The sequence below is a fragment of the Brassica napus genome, chromosome C1, assembly GCF_020379485.1.
Source record: "Brassica napus cultivar Da-Ae chromosome C1, Da-Ae, whole genome shotgun sequence".
In the NCBI taxonomy this organism is placed as follows: domain Eukaryota; kingdom Viridiplantae; phylum Streptophyta; class Magnoliopsida; order Brassicales; family Brassicaceae; genus Brassica; species Brassica napus.
This window is the reverse complement of record NC_063444.1, coordinates 13,163,608-13,176,611: the sequence shown is the minus strand read 5'-3', so window position 1 is coordinate 13,176,611 and position 13,004 is coordinate 13,163,608. Positions and strand designations below refer to the sequence as shown.

At 36.2% G+C, this 13,004-nt stretch overlaps 4 protein-coding genes across 6 annotated transcripts; all 4 read right to left on the bottom strand.

The window, feature by feature from the left end:
• Positions 1-4,826: 4,826 nt before the first annotated feature.
• Positions 4,827-6,149, bottom strand: LOC106375806 (HVA22-like protein d). Of its 2 annotated transcripts, none has more exons than XM_048744169.1 (4): positions 5,895-6,149; positions 5,766-5,792; positions 5,373-5,679; positions 4,827-5,116 (listed from the first exon to the last, which is right to left on the bottom strand). In XM_048744169.1, the coding sequence occupies exons 1-4, from the start codon at positions 5,939-5,941 to the stop codon at positions 5,093-5,095; spliced, it is 405 nt and encodes a 134-aa protein (XP_048600126.1). In that variant the 5' UTR covers positions 5,942-6,149; the 3' UTR covers positions 4,827-5,092. The 2 variants fall into 2 exon arrangements, with proteins under 2 accessions (XP_048600126.1, XP_013671257.2); XM_013815803.3 differs by having other exon boundaries at positions 4,827-5,119; positions 5,895-6,146.
• A 360-nt stretch (positions 6,150-6,509) lies between these two features.
• LOC106375805 (60S ribosomal protein L7a-2-like) lies at positions 6,510-8,489 on the bottom strand. The gene is made up of 7 exons (XM_013815802.3): positions 8,402-8,489; positions 7,888-7,929; positions 7,598-7,799; positions 7,326-7,495; positions 7,089-7,217; positions 6,912-7,004; positions 6,510-6,825 (listed from the first exon to the last, which is right to left on the bottom strand). The coding sequence occupies exons 1-7, from the start codon at positions 8,402-8,404 to the stop codon at positions 6,694-6,696; spliced, it is 771 nt and encodes a 256-aa protein (XP_013671256.2). The 5' UTR covers positions 8,405-8,489; the 3' UTR covers positions 6,510-6,693.
• Positions 8,490-8,578: 89 nt separating this feature from the next.
• On the bottom strand, positions 8,579-9,187 carry LOC106375804 (protein SINE4). Its single transcript, XM_013815801.3, has one exon. It carries the CDS (start codon positions 9,183-9,185, stop codon positions 8,712-8,714), a length of 474 nt encoding a protein of 157 aa, XP_013671255.2. The 5' UTR covers positions 9,186-9,187; the 3' UTR covers positions 8,579-8,711.
• A 168-nt stretch (positions 9,188-9,355) lies between these two features.
• Positions 9,356-12,041, bottom strand: LOC106375803 (SUMO-activating enzyme subunit 1A). Of its 2 annotated transcripts, XM_013815800.3 has the most exons (11): positions 11,937-12,040; positions 11,747-11,842; positions 11,044-11,095; positions 10,722-10,917; positions 10,550-10,629; positions 10,347-10,463; positions 10,230-10,280; positions 10,069-10,135; positions 9,882-9,985; positions 9,697-9,801; positions 9,356-9,607 (listed from the first exon to the last, which is right to left on the bottom strand). In XM_013815800.3, the coding sequence occupies exons 2-11, from the start codon at positions 11,827-11,829 to the stop codon at positions 9,494-9,496; spliced, it is 969 nt and encodes a 322-aa protein (XP_013671254.2). In that variant the 5' UTR covers positions 11,830-11,842; positions 11,937-12,040; the 3' UTR covers positions 9,356-9,493. The 2 variants fall into 2 exon arrangements, with proteins under 2 accessions (XP_013671254.2, XP_048600125.1); XM_048744168.1 differs by having other exon boundaries at positions 10,230-10,463; positions 11,937-12,041.
• Positions 12,042-13,004: the final 963 nt, after the last annotated feature.

The window sequence follows — 13,004 nt, the reverse complement described above, 5'->3', positions numbered from 1 at the left end:
CACTTACTAACCCAAACTTCTTGGATGATTCGTTTAACCTCATCTGTTATCATATCTAAAGAGACTTCTTTTATTGTATTTTATATGATCAGTGCTCACTAATAGAGGTCTATGATCAGAGCCAATCAAAGGGAGTAATCTAACATGAGCTGAGGGGTAACGGTCTAGCCAATCACATGTTTGCCATAGCTCTATCTATTTTCGACCTAATGTTGTATTTAGATCTATTTACATTCCGTGTGTAGAGTCTCCCTATGGATTTTAAATCATGCAATCCGTTCACTGAGATCATTGATCTAAACAGAGAAAAAGAAGTCTCACGCCTCCCTCCTTCTCTTTGTTTTCATTGATGTCGTTGAAGTCTCCCAACCATATCGTTAATTATTTTCCTTATGGTTAGTTTTCTCTAGTTCTGAAATTACTTTCAACATGTCTGATTTCAAAGTGATCGTAAGCCAAAAACAACATATCAGAGAAGTTGACAAATAAAACAAAAAGTTTTAAATACTTGATTATTATATTAGCCATCCCTCGTTTTCAGAGTCTTCAAAAAGGATTCTTCTGCATCTTCAGTAACTCATCATCTATGATTCCTCCTCTGTAGGGGCGCCAATCCAGCTGTATTAGAGGATAATCACACTAGTCGCATATGGATTTGTTCATGTATCCATAAGGTCCAGCTTCTGTTGGAAAAGATTGGCTGACTCGTTACAAACTTCATATTCGTGTTGTAGACTTCCACGACCACAAGTAGGGATGTTAACTACAGGGTTAGGGCTGAGCCCTCTTTTATTTATTATAAGCCCAGCCCTATTTTAACCCAACCCTATTTTGACCCTATTATAATCAAGGGTTAGGGCTGATACCAGGGTTAACTCATTTAATTGAAAAAAATATTTCATTTATTTTTGTTCTTAAATTTTAAAGATAAAACTAGAAAAATTAAGATATCATATGATTCTTTCCTCCAATTTGTTGAGCATCAAAATCAAAAGTTTTCCTCCCAAAATCGCAAAATCGAGTTTTTGTTCCACAACTGAGAATAAAATTTTTCCGTCAAAAAAAAAATTGTGTTTTTTTCCGCCAAAACCTAATTTGAGTTTTTCCACCAAAACCACAAAATCAAGTTTTCCCGCCAAAACCGCAAAATCGAGTTTTCCCGCAAAAACCGCAAAAACCGCAAAATCGAGTTTTCCTGTCAAAACCGGCAAATCAAGTTTTCCCGCCAAAACTGTAAAATCGCGTTTTCCCGCCAAAACAGCAAAATCAAGTTTTCCGCCGAAACCGGCAAATCGGGTTTTCCCGCAGAAACCGTAAAATCTAGTTTTTCCGCCAAAACCGCAAAATCGAGTTTTCCCGCCAAAACCGCAAAATCGAGTTTTCCCGCCAAAACCACAAAAATGAGTTTTTCCGCCGAAACCGGCAAATCGAGTTTTTCCGCCGAAACCGGCAAATCGAGTTTTCCCGCCGAAAACTACAAAATCGTGTTTTCCCGCCGAAACAGCAAAAACGAGTTTTCCGCCGAAACCGACAAATCAGGTTTTCCCGCCAAAACTGCAAAATCGAGTTTTTCCGCTGAAACCGCAAAATCGAGTTTTTCCGCCAAAACTAAAACCGCAATATCGAGTTTTCCCTACAAAACCGGCAAATCGAGTTTTCCCGCCAAAACCGTGAAATTGAGTTTTACGGGTTTTCCAAAAAAACTTAATTTAATTTTACGTTTTCACGGGAAAATTCGATTTTGAGGTTTTGGCGAAAAACTCGATTTTGATTTTTTGGCGGGAAAACTCGATTTCGAAGTTTTGACGAAAAACTCGATTTTGCGTTTTTGGAAGGAAAACTCGATTTTGTTGTTTTAGTTGAAAACTCGATTTTGCGGTTTCGACGGAAAATTTCGTTGTTCAGTTTTTGGCGAGAAAACTCTACTTTAAGTTTTTTTTGATGAAAAACATTATTAAATATTGTATAATAGTTGTGTGAATCAAAATAAAAGGGTTAGAATTTAAACCCTGGTCCTATTAGGGCCAACCCTATTTAAACCCTGTTTAAAAAATGAGGGTTAGGGTTACAAATGGGTTTGCAGGGTTAGGGCTAACCCTATTCCGTTGAGCCCATATTAACATCCCTAACCACAAGTGATGTAAAACTTTTGCAGACCCTCTGTAACGGAAGTCTAACTCCACTGATGGTTTGTTCTTTATTATTATCTCCACATCTCGGGTAAGAGTAATGACATCATTGATGTCAAACTCAATCTTCACCCAGACTTCAGCTTCCTCGGCTCAATAATGGAGACTTCATCTACGTGGCCCACAAGGCTACTTTGATTCCCGCAGGATTTTTGTGAACAGGGTTTTAGCCCTTCCGCAACCAGAGACAGACTCGGTGATCTCTTTCAAACTCTTTTTGAGCATCCTCATGAACACACCACCTCGATTTTTTCGCTCCTAGCTGCTTCAGATCTTGGAGCGCCTTCCATATCTCCTTGGTGAAATCATACTGCTGATTAGGATCAGGATTCGAAACATTTGTTTGCATGTTCAAAGCCTTCGATTTTTGCTAAGACCGGTCGAAATTTTGAAGCTTGAAAACCTCATTGACAAGTTTCGAGAGTCCCCTAGCGAAGAGAGAGAAAAGGGTTTTGAGAGTGGGAGTTGACAAACACAAATACGTACTCATACAAATTTTGTAGAGGATTAATACAAAAATCTTCCATTTGATCAACCTCATGAATAGCTAAGTCACAGCATCTCCAAAAAAAAATTTCAAATATAAAGTTTATTTGTTCTCCTAAAAATAACTTCAAAACTCCAAATTCAGAGTTTCAAAAAATTAAACTTATTAATCTCAAAACTTCAAATTTTAAATTTCATCATTTTATTTGCATTTTGGTCTTTACAATTAATTACACATAATATTTGTGATTCTTAAATATTTTTTGTTTATCATTTTAATCTTTAAATTTTTTTATATCTCATAAATATTTCAAATTTGTTTTTATAAATTTAAGTTTTTCATATAAATTTAAATAAAAAAAATTAAAATAATATTTATAATAACTAGAATTAGACAATAAAAATACTACAAAAGAAATTTAATAAAAAAAAAATTTAAAAGCACATGAATACATAATTATTACACAAAATTAAATATTACAACAAAACAAATAGTTTGGTAATTTTTCTCCAGAACCTCCAAAATCTCCAAAATATTATCCAAATAAATTTTGTGTAACCGAAGATGCATGGAGCATTACATAAATTATTTTATGGAATAATGTGCTATTTTCTTGTAGCTTAATATTTTATTATGTATTTCTATTTATAAAGTTATATTTTAGTGTAAGATTTTAATAATGAATATTTTGTAATATTTATATATATGCTAGTTATTTATAAAAGTTTTAAGGATTTACATTAATTATGAAAAATATAAGGAGTATAGTGTTAAATACAAATAATTTTTAAAGTTAAGTTTGAAATTTTGCTTTTGGAAACACCAATTTTGGAAATTTTAAAATAGAGAGTATTTTAAGAGAACACCTTAGAGTACACATTCAAAATTTTGAAGTTCTTTTTTTAGAGCAAAAAAATTTCATATTCGAAGTTATAGTGTTTTTTGGAGAAGCTCGATGATATTTTCTTTTTAGTATTAGAAGATATACCTCCTAGGCTACTTACCTACCATATAGTGTCTTGTCAATTTATGTTGATTACTGTTTTTTATTAACTCACTAAAACATAATTTTATGAATCAAATCTAAGAGATAAGTATGTGTGATGGAGTACACGTACTTTTCCAAACATATATATGGTGAATGACTAAAGGTCCGTAGTTGGTTGATACTTTTGTTAGAATGATATCTTAGGATAAACAAAAACAAAGCATCTACAAAGAGGAATCTAAAAGGTTTACTTCATACGAAGCATCGTGTATCAGCTTTTGAAATCACATGAAAAAAATATAATTTACAAACAGGAGGTTTAATGATAGAGGATAAATGTACTAGAACAATCATTACAATTTACTCTTCGTTTTGCCTCTCCATGGAAAATATCAGTCGTATGGAACAAAGGCAAATTATTCACCTGACGAAGAAGATCTTCACTAGAGAATGGCGACCATTGTTGAACTACTTCACTCCAGTCAGTGTCTCTTCTTTTGTAGTCAAGCTGGTCATTTAAATCAAATCACAAGAGAATATAAAGAAAAAGTGGATACACTCTTCATCTAAATCTTAAAATAGGTCTTGTGGACATGAAACATATTCTACAGCAGCAGATATGTGTGGATAGTTAATAAACAAAGCTAAGTCCCAATGATGAACCAGCAATGGTGAAACATTTACACGTTCATATACAAGCCAAGGTACTGAGAGAGGTAATCTAACTAATGCGTGCCATTGAATCACATGCTAACGAAAGATCCAAAGAATCATATCATCATGCCAATAAAGAATAGAGAAAACAAGTGGGACACCATGAAGTTATTATGTAACAATGACATACCCAATTCTATTGATTACGAGTTTGCGCAATAGGCTTCTTTTATTTCGTCAAATAGGTTGATACAAAATAAACATGTTTATGACTTTTGGCCAGTGTTATAAAATGGTCTAGGCGCCTAGGAGTCCGACAAAGCGTCTACACGTTCATAAATCGATCTTGTAAAAACGCCTAACAATAGCCTAACAATTTTTTTGACATTGCTTTTGGTGACTAAGACTTTTTTTTATGAATTATGATTATGAAAACAAAAGTACCCCAGTACATCAAACATGTTTTAATTTTTCAAAACACAAGGACTAATTATTCAGTCATGTCATATAGCATTAGAAAGCGATTGAAACAATAGCGTTAACACTTGTGTTCCCAAATGGAAGATACGCGTGGAAGCTAAAGCAAACAACAACAAAAACAACAAGAAGCCATTTCTACTTTTAAACGATCACACACCTCATTAGTCATCATCCATCACATTTCTCAAATTATTAAATAAAACTAAAACAAAAGTAAAGATTAGACATAAGACAAGACGGGGGCCACCACCAACTCCACTACAATGCTATTCGTGCTTCTCCTCTGCTTTGGCGTCAGTGAGAGTGAGCCTCGTGTCCCTCCTAATACATATGTTTTAAATTCAAATTAACCGAAAGGATATAAATCAGTGAAATTATTAAAAACTCGTTACGTTAGAGTTCTTGTTACGTTTCCTAGGATTAATTAACAAATAACTAAATGCATAATCTAGAAAAAAAAGTTTATTCTTTCCTTTGACCCAATTAATTCACTTTTTGACGTTTGTTTTGGTTATTTCAAGAAAAGAGAGAGAGAGAGAGAGAGAGAGAGAGAGAGAGAGAGTATTATCATTACCCGGTGGAAAATGGAGTGGATGATGTTGGGTTTGGAGTGTTTGGTGTGAAAGGAGGAGCCGAAGAAGCCGTGTTTCTTGAACTGTTCTCTCACCACACGGTTGTAGATGAAAGCTGCACCATGGAACTGAGGCAGAACCAACCAAGCTACAAACACCAGTTTCACCGAGTACCAGATCGGGATCCACTCAAGAAGCGACTGCAGAATCAGCTCAGTGAGGGTGAGGAAGGAGTAAATGATCCAGTAGGCAAGCCACTGCTCATCGTCTACTTTGGTTGTGCTCTCCATTGCCACCACCGATGCGTACCTTCAATTAAATCATTAAATTTTTCAATTCAAAATTCATGATTTTTTTTTAAAAAAAGAACATAGATCGAAATAGTGAGAGCTTACAATGGATACACCAACATCACCAGAGGACTGCATATACATACCAAACAATATTAGAGATCGAAATAAATGTAAAATTCAAAATAATTATATAAAAGAAAATGTTAAGATGATGATGAATAAACTAAATACCCAGCGCCTGAGTGAAGAGCGGTGAGGAAAGTCCAGAACTTGCTCATTTTTGTTTGTTTAGGGCTGTGAAATTTTCAGAAGCTACTGAAGAGTGAGAAAGAGAGGGAGAGGGGAGACAAGTCTGTGAATTTTTCGAGGCTCTTTTAATTTTTTTTTTTCTCGGCAAGAAGACGACAAGAGATAAGGAAGAGCCTAAATTTATAGAAAAATATCTTCTGAGAAATTGTACGGGTTTGCCCTACAGTTGCTCCACACTCTTTTCATTGGCTCTTCTGCTCATGTCGGTCGGTTTATCAACTACTCCGGTTTAGATTTTGAGTTCCCTTTTACCTCTGGTTCGAATTGGTTCAGCACATTCACAGGATTGGTGACACGTGGTGAGAGAACAGTGGAAAATAGTATTCTAACTTGACCGCATCCACATGGCACCGACCTCAAAAGGAACAGAAGGTCGGTCGGTGAGTGCATTCGTCATCGCTTTACCGTTTTTTAAAAAAATTCATAGATGCTTATTGTTGTTTTAGTCATTATGAAAACTCGTGTTATACGCAGGATGAGATTCTTCCCCCAAGGATTAAGCTTCACAGAGAGATGCTTTTTCCTTTTTCTTGTTACTTATCATCAAATACGCAATTTTTATTCTTATCAAAAAGTAACTCTGCAAACATCAAGTTGAAATCTTAAGGTAAACAAGCATGAAATGCTATATCTAGAGAGATCCCAGGAGCCTAAACAAAACACTTTCATTTTAAGTTTTAAAAACAAGATTCCACCAAAAAGAAGTAAAATTAAGGCAAGTCTAATTCATCCTCTGAGCAGCTTCCTTGGCTAGAACTCTCTCCTTAGCCTTGGTCTTGGCCTGAGATTTAGATCCCATAATTCCACCTCCCCACTTCTTCCTGTACTCTTCATACTTGTCGTTGAAGTTTGCCTATATCCAACGATGGTAACGTTAAAGTATTCATTATAAAGAAACTAAACACACGCGCAGCAATTGAAAATGAACAAGGATCTCACCTTAATGGCCTCGAGGATTTTGCTGAACTCCATCTTGTCCTCGTTCTTCACTGTGGTCAAACACAAGCAAGCTGCTGTTTTCTGGTGGACAATCTGCATCAACAAAGGAATGAGATAACAGATTAGATTACATGTGGCTTGTAAGGAGAAGATGAGCATATAATCAATTATCATTACCGCTCCCAATCGTGATTTCCCCTTGACAATGCAGTAAGGAACTTCCATTTTCCTACACAACGCAGGCAACCATACGACCAACTCAATCGGGTCCACATCATGAGCAATCACCACCAGTTGCGCCTTGCTCTGCAATCACACAAAGCAGACAGGTTACAGACAAGATAGATTCCTGGATAGAGCTTATCACTTCCTAGAGGGAAACCAATTGAATTAGTTCCGAAAAAAGAAAGGGACCTGCTCAATGAGGTATGTAACATGGTTTAGACCATACTTCACAACGATTGGCTTCTTCGATTCAGCAGTCTTTCCTTCAGCCTCAGCCTGAGCCTTCTTGAGAAGACGCTCCTTCTTGGCTGCCTTGTCCTCAGGCCGGTACTTGAGCATCATCTTGAACAGAGAAGTCGCTGCAGTTTATACAGAGACATGTGGTTAGAGAGTAGAACTAAACAGACAACATCCATAGTAGTGTATTATGTAGAAACAAAAAGGGAAAGAGATGGAAGGACCTAAGTTCTTGTCAAGGGTCTTAGTGAACTGGTTCAGAGCGGGTGGAACCTTCAACCTCTGCTTAAGAATACGCTTCTGCCTCTGGAGGCGGATAGACTTTGGCCATTTGATGTATCTGGTGAGATCCTTTTTGGGTGGCAATGCTCCTCCGATCCCAAACTGCTTGGGACGCCTCTCAAAGAGAGGGTTTGTCACTTTCTCCTGAAACCAAGAACAATGATTAACAACCGAGAAAAGCAAACACTTTCTACATAGAGAAAGAGAGGGAGAGCAAAACAAAATCACATACCGACTTCTTCTTGGTAACCGCTTTAACTCCTTTCTTTGGTGCCTAAAAACCAATTGAAGAATCGTAGCGTTTAGCATAACAAGTCGAACGAGACACTTATAAGGATAGGAAGTAAACTAGTGACAACAAGTAGCTATTGATTGATAAGTTAGAATATTCTCTACCAAGCATAAATTATAAACTACATAACCATGTCTACGCTAACAAACTAACGAAGCACCAATCAATTCCATCTTATACAAAGCAAATGCCAGCACATCCGTACTTACGAACCCTGCTTATACTATTTATTACTACAGTTTGAATCTTAAATAATAAGAAACAGAAGCTCAAAGAATCCATAAACGCAGTTAATTCACTACAAATATGGAGATTAAAAAAACACTTTTTTGGGATTGGTGAAACATATAATGCAATAGACAATCTAAGACGAAACAAGTAGAGGGAATTGATAATGGAGTTAGGAATGAACAATTTTAAGAACAACGGATCGAATTCGGACCAGAAGTTGTACCATTTTCACTTTTTTTTTTCGCAGCAGCTGTTCTGGCAGGAGGCTGACGAAAGAGATGATAATCGAGCATTTAGGGTTTCTCGTTTACTTGTGTATATGGGCCTTGGGCCATATAATGGGCTTTTAAATGAACCCACTTATTTTTTTCTTTACCACGTCCCCCGCCACCCCAAAAAAAATAAACTTTTTTTACTAGTGTAGTTTTTTTCTACTTGCATCTTTCATCCAATTGGTAGGTAATATCGAGAGACTGAAAAACCTTTTACTTTATTGAGTTTGATGAGCATCTCAAACAAAACAAAACAAAAAATCAAGTAGGAACCAAAGTATTAATCTGCCTATGGTCAAACTCAAAACCATCCATCAAAACAGCCAAAAACATGGACATTAACAAAATAACAACCATACTAACAACACACACAATCATTCCTCTTTTATTCTTCTTCTTCATCTCCTTCTTGTTATTAGTATCTCCCACTCTCATCACATTCGAAGACCAACAAGTGGAATGAGACAACGGTTTCATCTTGGCCTCATTATCACTATCATCATCAGAGTCGTGAAAGAGTTTTCTCCTACATGGTGATCTCATCTCTGCCTCTGGACAAGCCTGGTCGTGTTGGAGAGAGAGCATCAGCTCTCTTGGAGAGTATTCCACAAACTCCAGAGCTTCTTCAGTAGTGATACGCGAAACTGCAGATGAGCCTTTGCTTGTTTTCATGGCCGCCCATTCCTTTTCAAGCTCAGTGAACTGTTGATTCAGTCGCTCATGTCTTTCTTCCATTTTTCTTTCCCTTGAGAAAATCTTACTTGACTAAGAACTAGAGAGTAGAATGGAAAGAGAACTTTGGTTTTAAATAGGGCGAAAATCTAGCGATGAGATCTCGCTAATTACTATCTACTTTTTGAATTCTCTCTCTTAATTGAATTATAAAAATTTCGAAACTTGACCACTGAAAATTCAAAGTATCCGTTGCTGAACAAATTATTCTACAAGCAAGGAGTATCATATTCGTAACCGAACATTAGAAGAATTCAAAAGAAACATTCAGTCTTTAGATAAAAACGTAGGACAGCTTGCTAGCTAGCTGGTTAAGAGGTAAAAGAGTTGGAGATGTTTTCCATCACACCTTTGCCATCCTGAGCATCATAGTAGAAGAAGTTATTTAATGGCTCTCCTTTGCCTGATACAGCTTTTATCACTTCCTGCAACCCATCAATCAAACCCCTCTCTTTTGTCAGAATTACAAGTCTATAGTCAGAAGATTCCATTATGGAAAGAGAGAGAAGAGAACCTGTGCTAGTATTCCTCCTACGATGGCACAAGCTGGTGGGAACTCGATAGTACCGGTGATAAGTCTCTCCAAGAGACTATCTGGTACATGGCTCTCGCTCACAGTCTGTCCCAATATTCATATTTTTTTCAGTGATCTTCAATTGACGTTTTATAAAGAACAGAAAGAACAAAAGGAACACTCACGTTAGCCTCACAGAGTTTCTTTTTGATTTCCAAGACTGTGGGAAGATCAAGCAGTGAGCATTGTCCATGTTTACGCCCTTCATTCTCCTCAAACACTTCTATTACTGTACATTTTACATGAGAGACACCAAAAGATTCAGTGAAGTCTTTCGAGAAAGCATTTGTAAGTGTAGTAACTAGTAAACACCTCTCATGGCAAAGTAAAGCTTTGCTGTTCTCCTAGGAATCGGTTTCCAAGGTACTGATACCGCTTCCTATGGCAATAAACCAAAAAAAACGACATTACCTCTTATACAGATGCGTAAGGACTATTCAAAAACCAGAGAAAGTTGGTGAATAGAATGGTACCTGGAAACTTGGAAAGTTTAATTCACATTCCACCTTCTCTTCAAGCTTTTTCTGTTGGAAGTTCCACAAGAGAGAAGTCAGAATAGACATACAAAATTGCAACATCATGCAGGGTACCTTTGTGTATTTGTAATCCTGAAGGTCGACAAAGATTTCACCACATGAGTCTCTACAATCGACGGTATAGAACGCCACTCGTTTCGATAGCTTCCTACATTTTTCATTAACAGCTTTCTGCAACAAAAATAGAAACAACAACGTTATTGAAGTGATAAATGCAAGCAGGGGGGCACGTTGTATAAAAAGTTGTTGAAGATTACTTTGGTAGCAAGAGAACCGTAGCCTATAACCACTACATCAAACTTCTCGAAAAACTCAGTGCTGCGTGCCGACAAATCACCTGAAAGATTTTGAGAAAAATGATTGATCAGACAATAGTGTGGTGTGTGTTATTAAAACAATATTAAGGAGAGGGTGTTATCAGAGAGAAACCTTTCTCGACTGAAACAAGGACCATAGGGTTAAAGTCCTTGAGTGAATCACAACAGATCTCAGCCACAGTTTTGCCTCTGTAAGCATTTTCATCAGGTGGAATCAAGAAGTTTGCGTTCAAAGCCTCCTCGTTCACTAAACTATCATCCATTAAAGTCACACTACCCACTCCTGCCAGCACAATGTTCTTGCAAAACTACCCACCAAAACCAAAACCAAAACCAAAACCAAAACCAAAGCCAAGTAATGTAGTAAGAAACCATTCAACTAACTAATAGAAAAGCATGACATCTCAGTAACAGATTTAGAGCTACAAAGCTACCTCGGCAACAGTCCCCTTGATTCCAGAGACCAAGATATGAGATTTGGTCAATCTGCAAACAAAAGATAAACCCCACAGTATATCAAATGGTGTCAAGCTTACATAGTAACTACATGATAGTGTGCTCTTTCAACGAAGAAAGCTTCAGCAGATCCAAAACCAAATACTCTACTAGAACTTGAAGGTAGATACTATGTTACTGTCTCATCTCAGAACAACATATACCAGTTCTCACTATAGTTTAGAAGCGTAATCCGAAATCTTTACTAACTCAGAAGATGAATTGCAAGAAAAAGAAACCAACTTTACAATCATACAAGCTGAAAGGAACAAACTTTGAAGGTAAATACTATGTTACTGTCTCATCTCAGAACAACCTAAACGAAACTCAGAAGATACCAGTTCTCACTGTAGTTTAGAAGCTTAATCCGAACTCTTTACTAACTCAGAAGACGAGTTGCAAGAAAAAGAAATCAACTTTACAATCATACAGGCTGAAAAGAACAAACTTTGAAGTAAACTCAGAACAACCTAGATGAAACTCAGAAGGCAAATTGCAAGAAAAAAAGATAACAACTTTAGGAGTTTAGTACTCGAACCAAAGCGAAACTGGGATCATACAGGGTGAAAGGAACAAACTTTGAGGATAGAAAAGCTAGATTCAGCGTTGAGAGTAAAAGTAATCTGAGGAGAGACAAGTAACCTTCGCTGAGCATTAGCGCCCCAAACCCTAATCTGACGGTCGTACAAGGCAGTCTCCTGCTCGGTGAGCTCTTCTCCGTCCATTCTCAAATTCAATCTATCAATCCAAACAAAAGTTTGGTTTCAGAAAATTGAGATTTGCTTAATGTAATAACTGAATAATCTTTAAAAAGAATGGAGCTTGCGCAAACCCTAGTCTTCCAAAGGTCTTAAACTGGGTCCAAGTTCTCCGAGCGTGCCAGCCATTTAAGTCAACAAGGTTTTTTTTTTTTAAATGAAAACAATTTCAATTATTTAATTTTCTAAGATTACTCTTCTTCTGGTTTATGACTTTATTCTAGTGTTAAAAAATATACTATGGTCTAACTACTAATGAATTAATCTGATGAAAAAAATGAATAATCTAAGATTTGACACACTCTATTATGAACTAGTAATGAGATTAGTGTGAGTCACAAACCCCGTTGTCTGGGCGTTTCTTATGGCACCAAAGAATGTGGGATTGTCATTTGTAACCTGTACCTTTGTGTTAGTAAGTCCTTAATCCGGTTTTAAACAGATCAATCTTTCTCATAATCCTACAGGCCATAATTAAAAATACACCTACACAATATGTATATGTAGTCATACTTAAAAATACACCTACACAATATGTATATGTAGTTTATCCTAGTAGAGTTTATAGTTCTTTTTACATTGTAGACATATAATAAATCTACTGAATAAATATCTAATACTATAAACTTAACTAAGAATTTACAAATGTTTTATCTCTTTTGTTTTCATTTTCATCTGTTATAAAAAAAAACGTGATATTTAAAAGTATGTAAAGATAGTGGCAACGAAACAATAATACCTGCTAAATCGTGAAAGTAGAACTTCCTTGTCCAGTGAGTTCTTTATCATTCTCTGTAAATGTTCAAATGCGTATGGAAAACAGCATGATGTATCAAAGAACTCTTACTTAAATATGGTGAGACACACACAAAAAAAAAATTCAAGAGTCGAGACATTTGAACGTCTTTTCATCTCTCTCGCATTTTGATTCATCGCTAGTCTATCTAGTGGCATTAGTGACGAGTCAATAGGTTATTGAAGTCACTTCAGATTTTAGTGAAACATTGAATGATTTTGTCAAAATAATACATGGTTAGTTACACTGAACTTGTAGTTTCATCAAATTCCGGAAATGGATGACGAAAATAAAAAATGTGTGAAACTCTAATTAAGATAACATCCCAAAATTATTAGAAAGTTGA

Bases quoted from the DNA above. Each gene is read 5' to 3' on its own strand.
- LOC106375806 (XM_013815803.3), bottom strand. From the start codon at position 5,941: ATGAGCAAGTTCTGGACTTTCCTCACCGCTCTTCACTCAGGCGCTGG. The intron at 5,680-5,765 runs GTAAGCTCTCAC...ATTTAATTGAAG, and splicing joins GTGATGTTGGTGTATCCATT to GTACGCATCGGTGGTGGCAA. The intron at 5,120-5,372 runs GTAATGATAATA...CATATGTATTAG, and splicing joins TCCACTCCATTTTCCACCGG to GAGGGACACGAGGCTCACTC.
- LOC106375805 (XM_013815802.3), bottom strand. The intron at 7,218-7,325 runs GTCCCTTTCTTT...GTGTGATTGCAG, and splicing joins TTACATACCTCATTGAGCAG to AGCAAGGCGCAACTGGTGGT. The intron at 7,005-7,088 runs GTAATGATAATT...TTGTTGATGCAG, and splicing joins GGAAATCACGATTGGGAGCG to ATTGTCCACCAGAAAACAGC.
- LOC106375804 (XM_013815801.3), bottom strand. From the start codon at position 9,185: ATGGAAGAAAGACATGAGCGACTGAATCAACAGTTCACTGAGCTTGAA.
- LOC106375803 (XM_048744168.1), bottom strand. From the start codon at position 11,829: ATGGACGGAGAAGAGCTCACCGAGCAGGAGACTGCCTTGTACGACCGT. The intron at 10,136-10,229 runs GTACCATTCTAT...TTATTGCCATAG, and splicing joins TAAACTTTCCAAGTTTCCAG to GAAGCGGTATCAGTACCTTG. The intron at 9,986-10,068 runs GTGTTTACTAGT...TAAAATGTACAG, and splicing joins GCTTTACTTTGCCATGAGAG to TAATAGAAGTGTTTGAGGAG.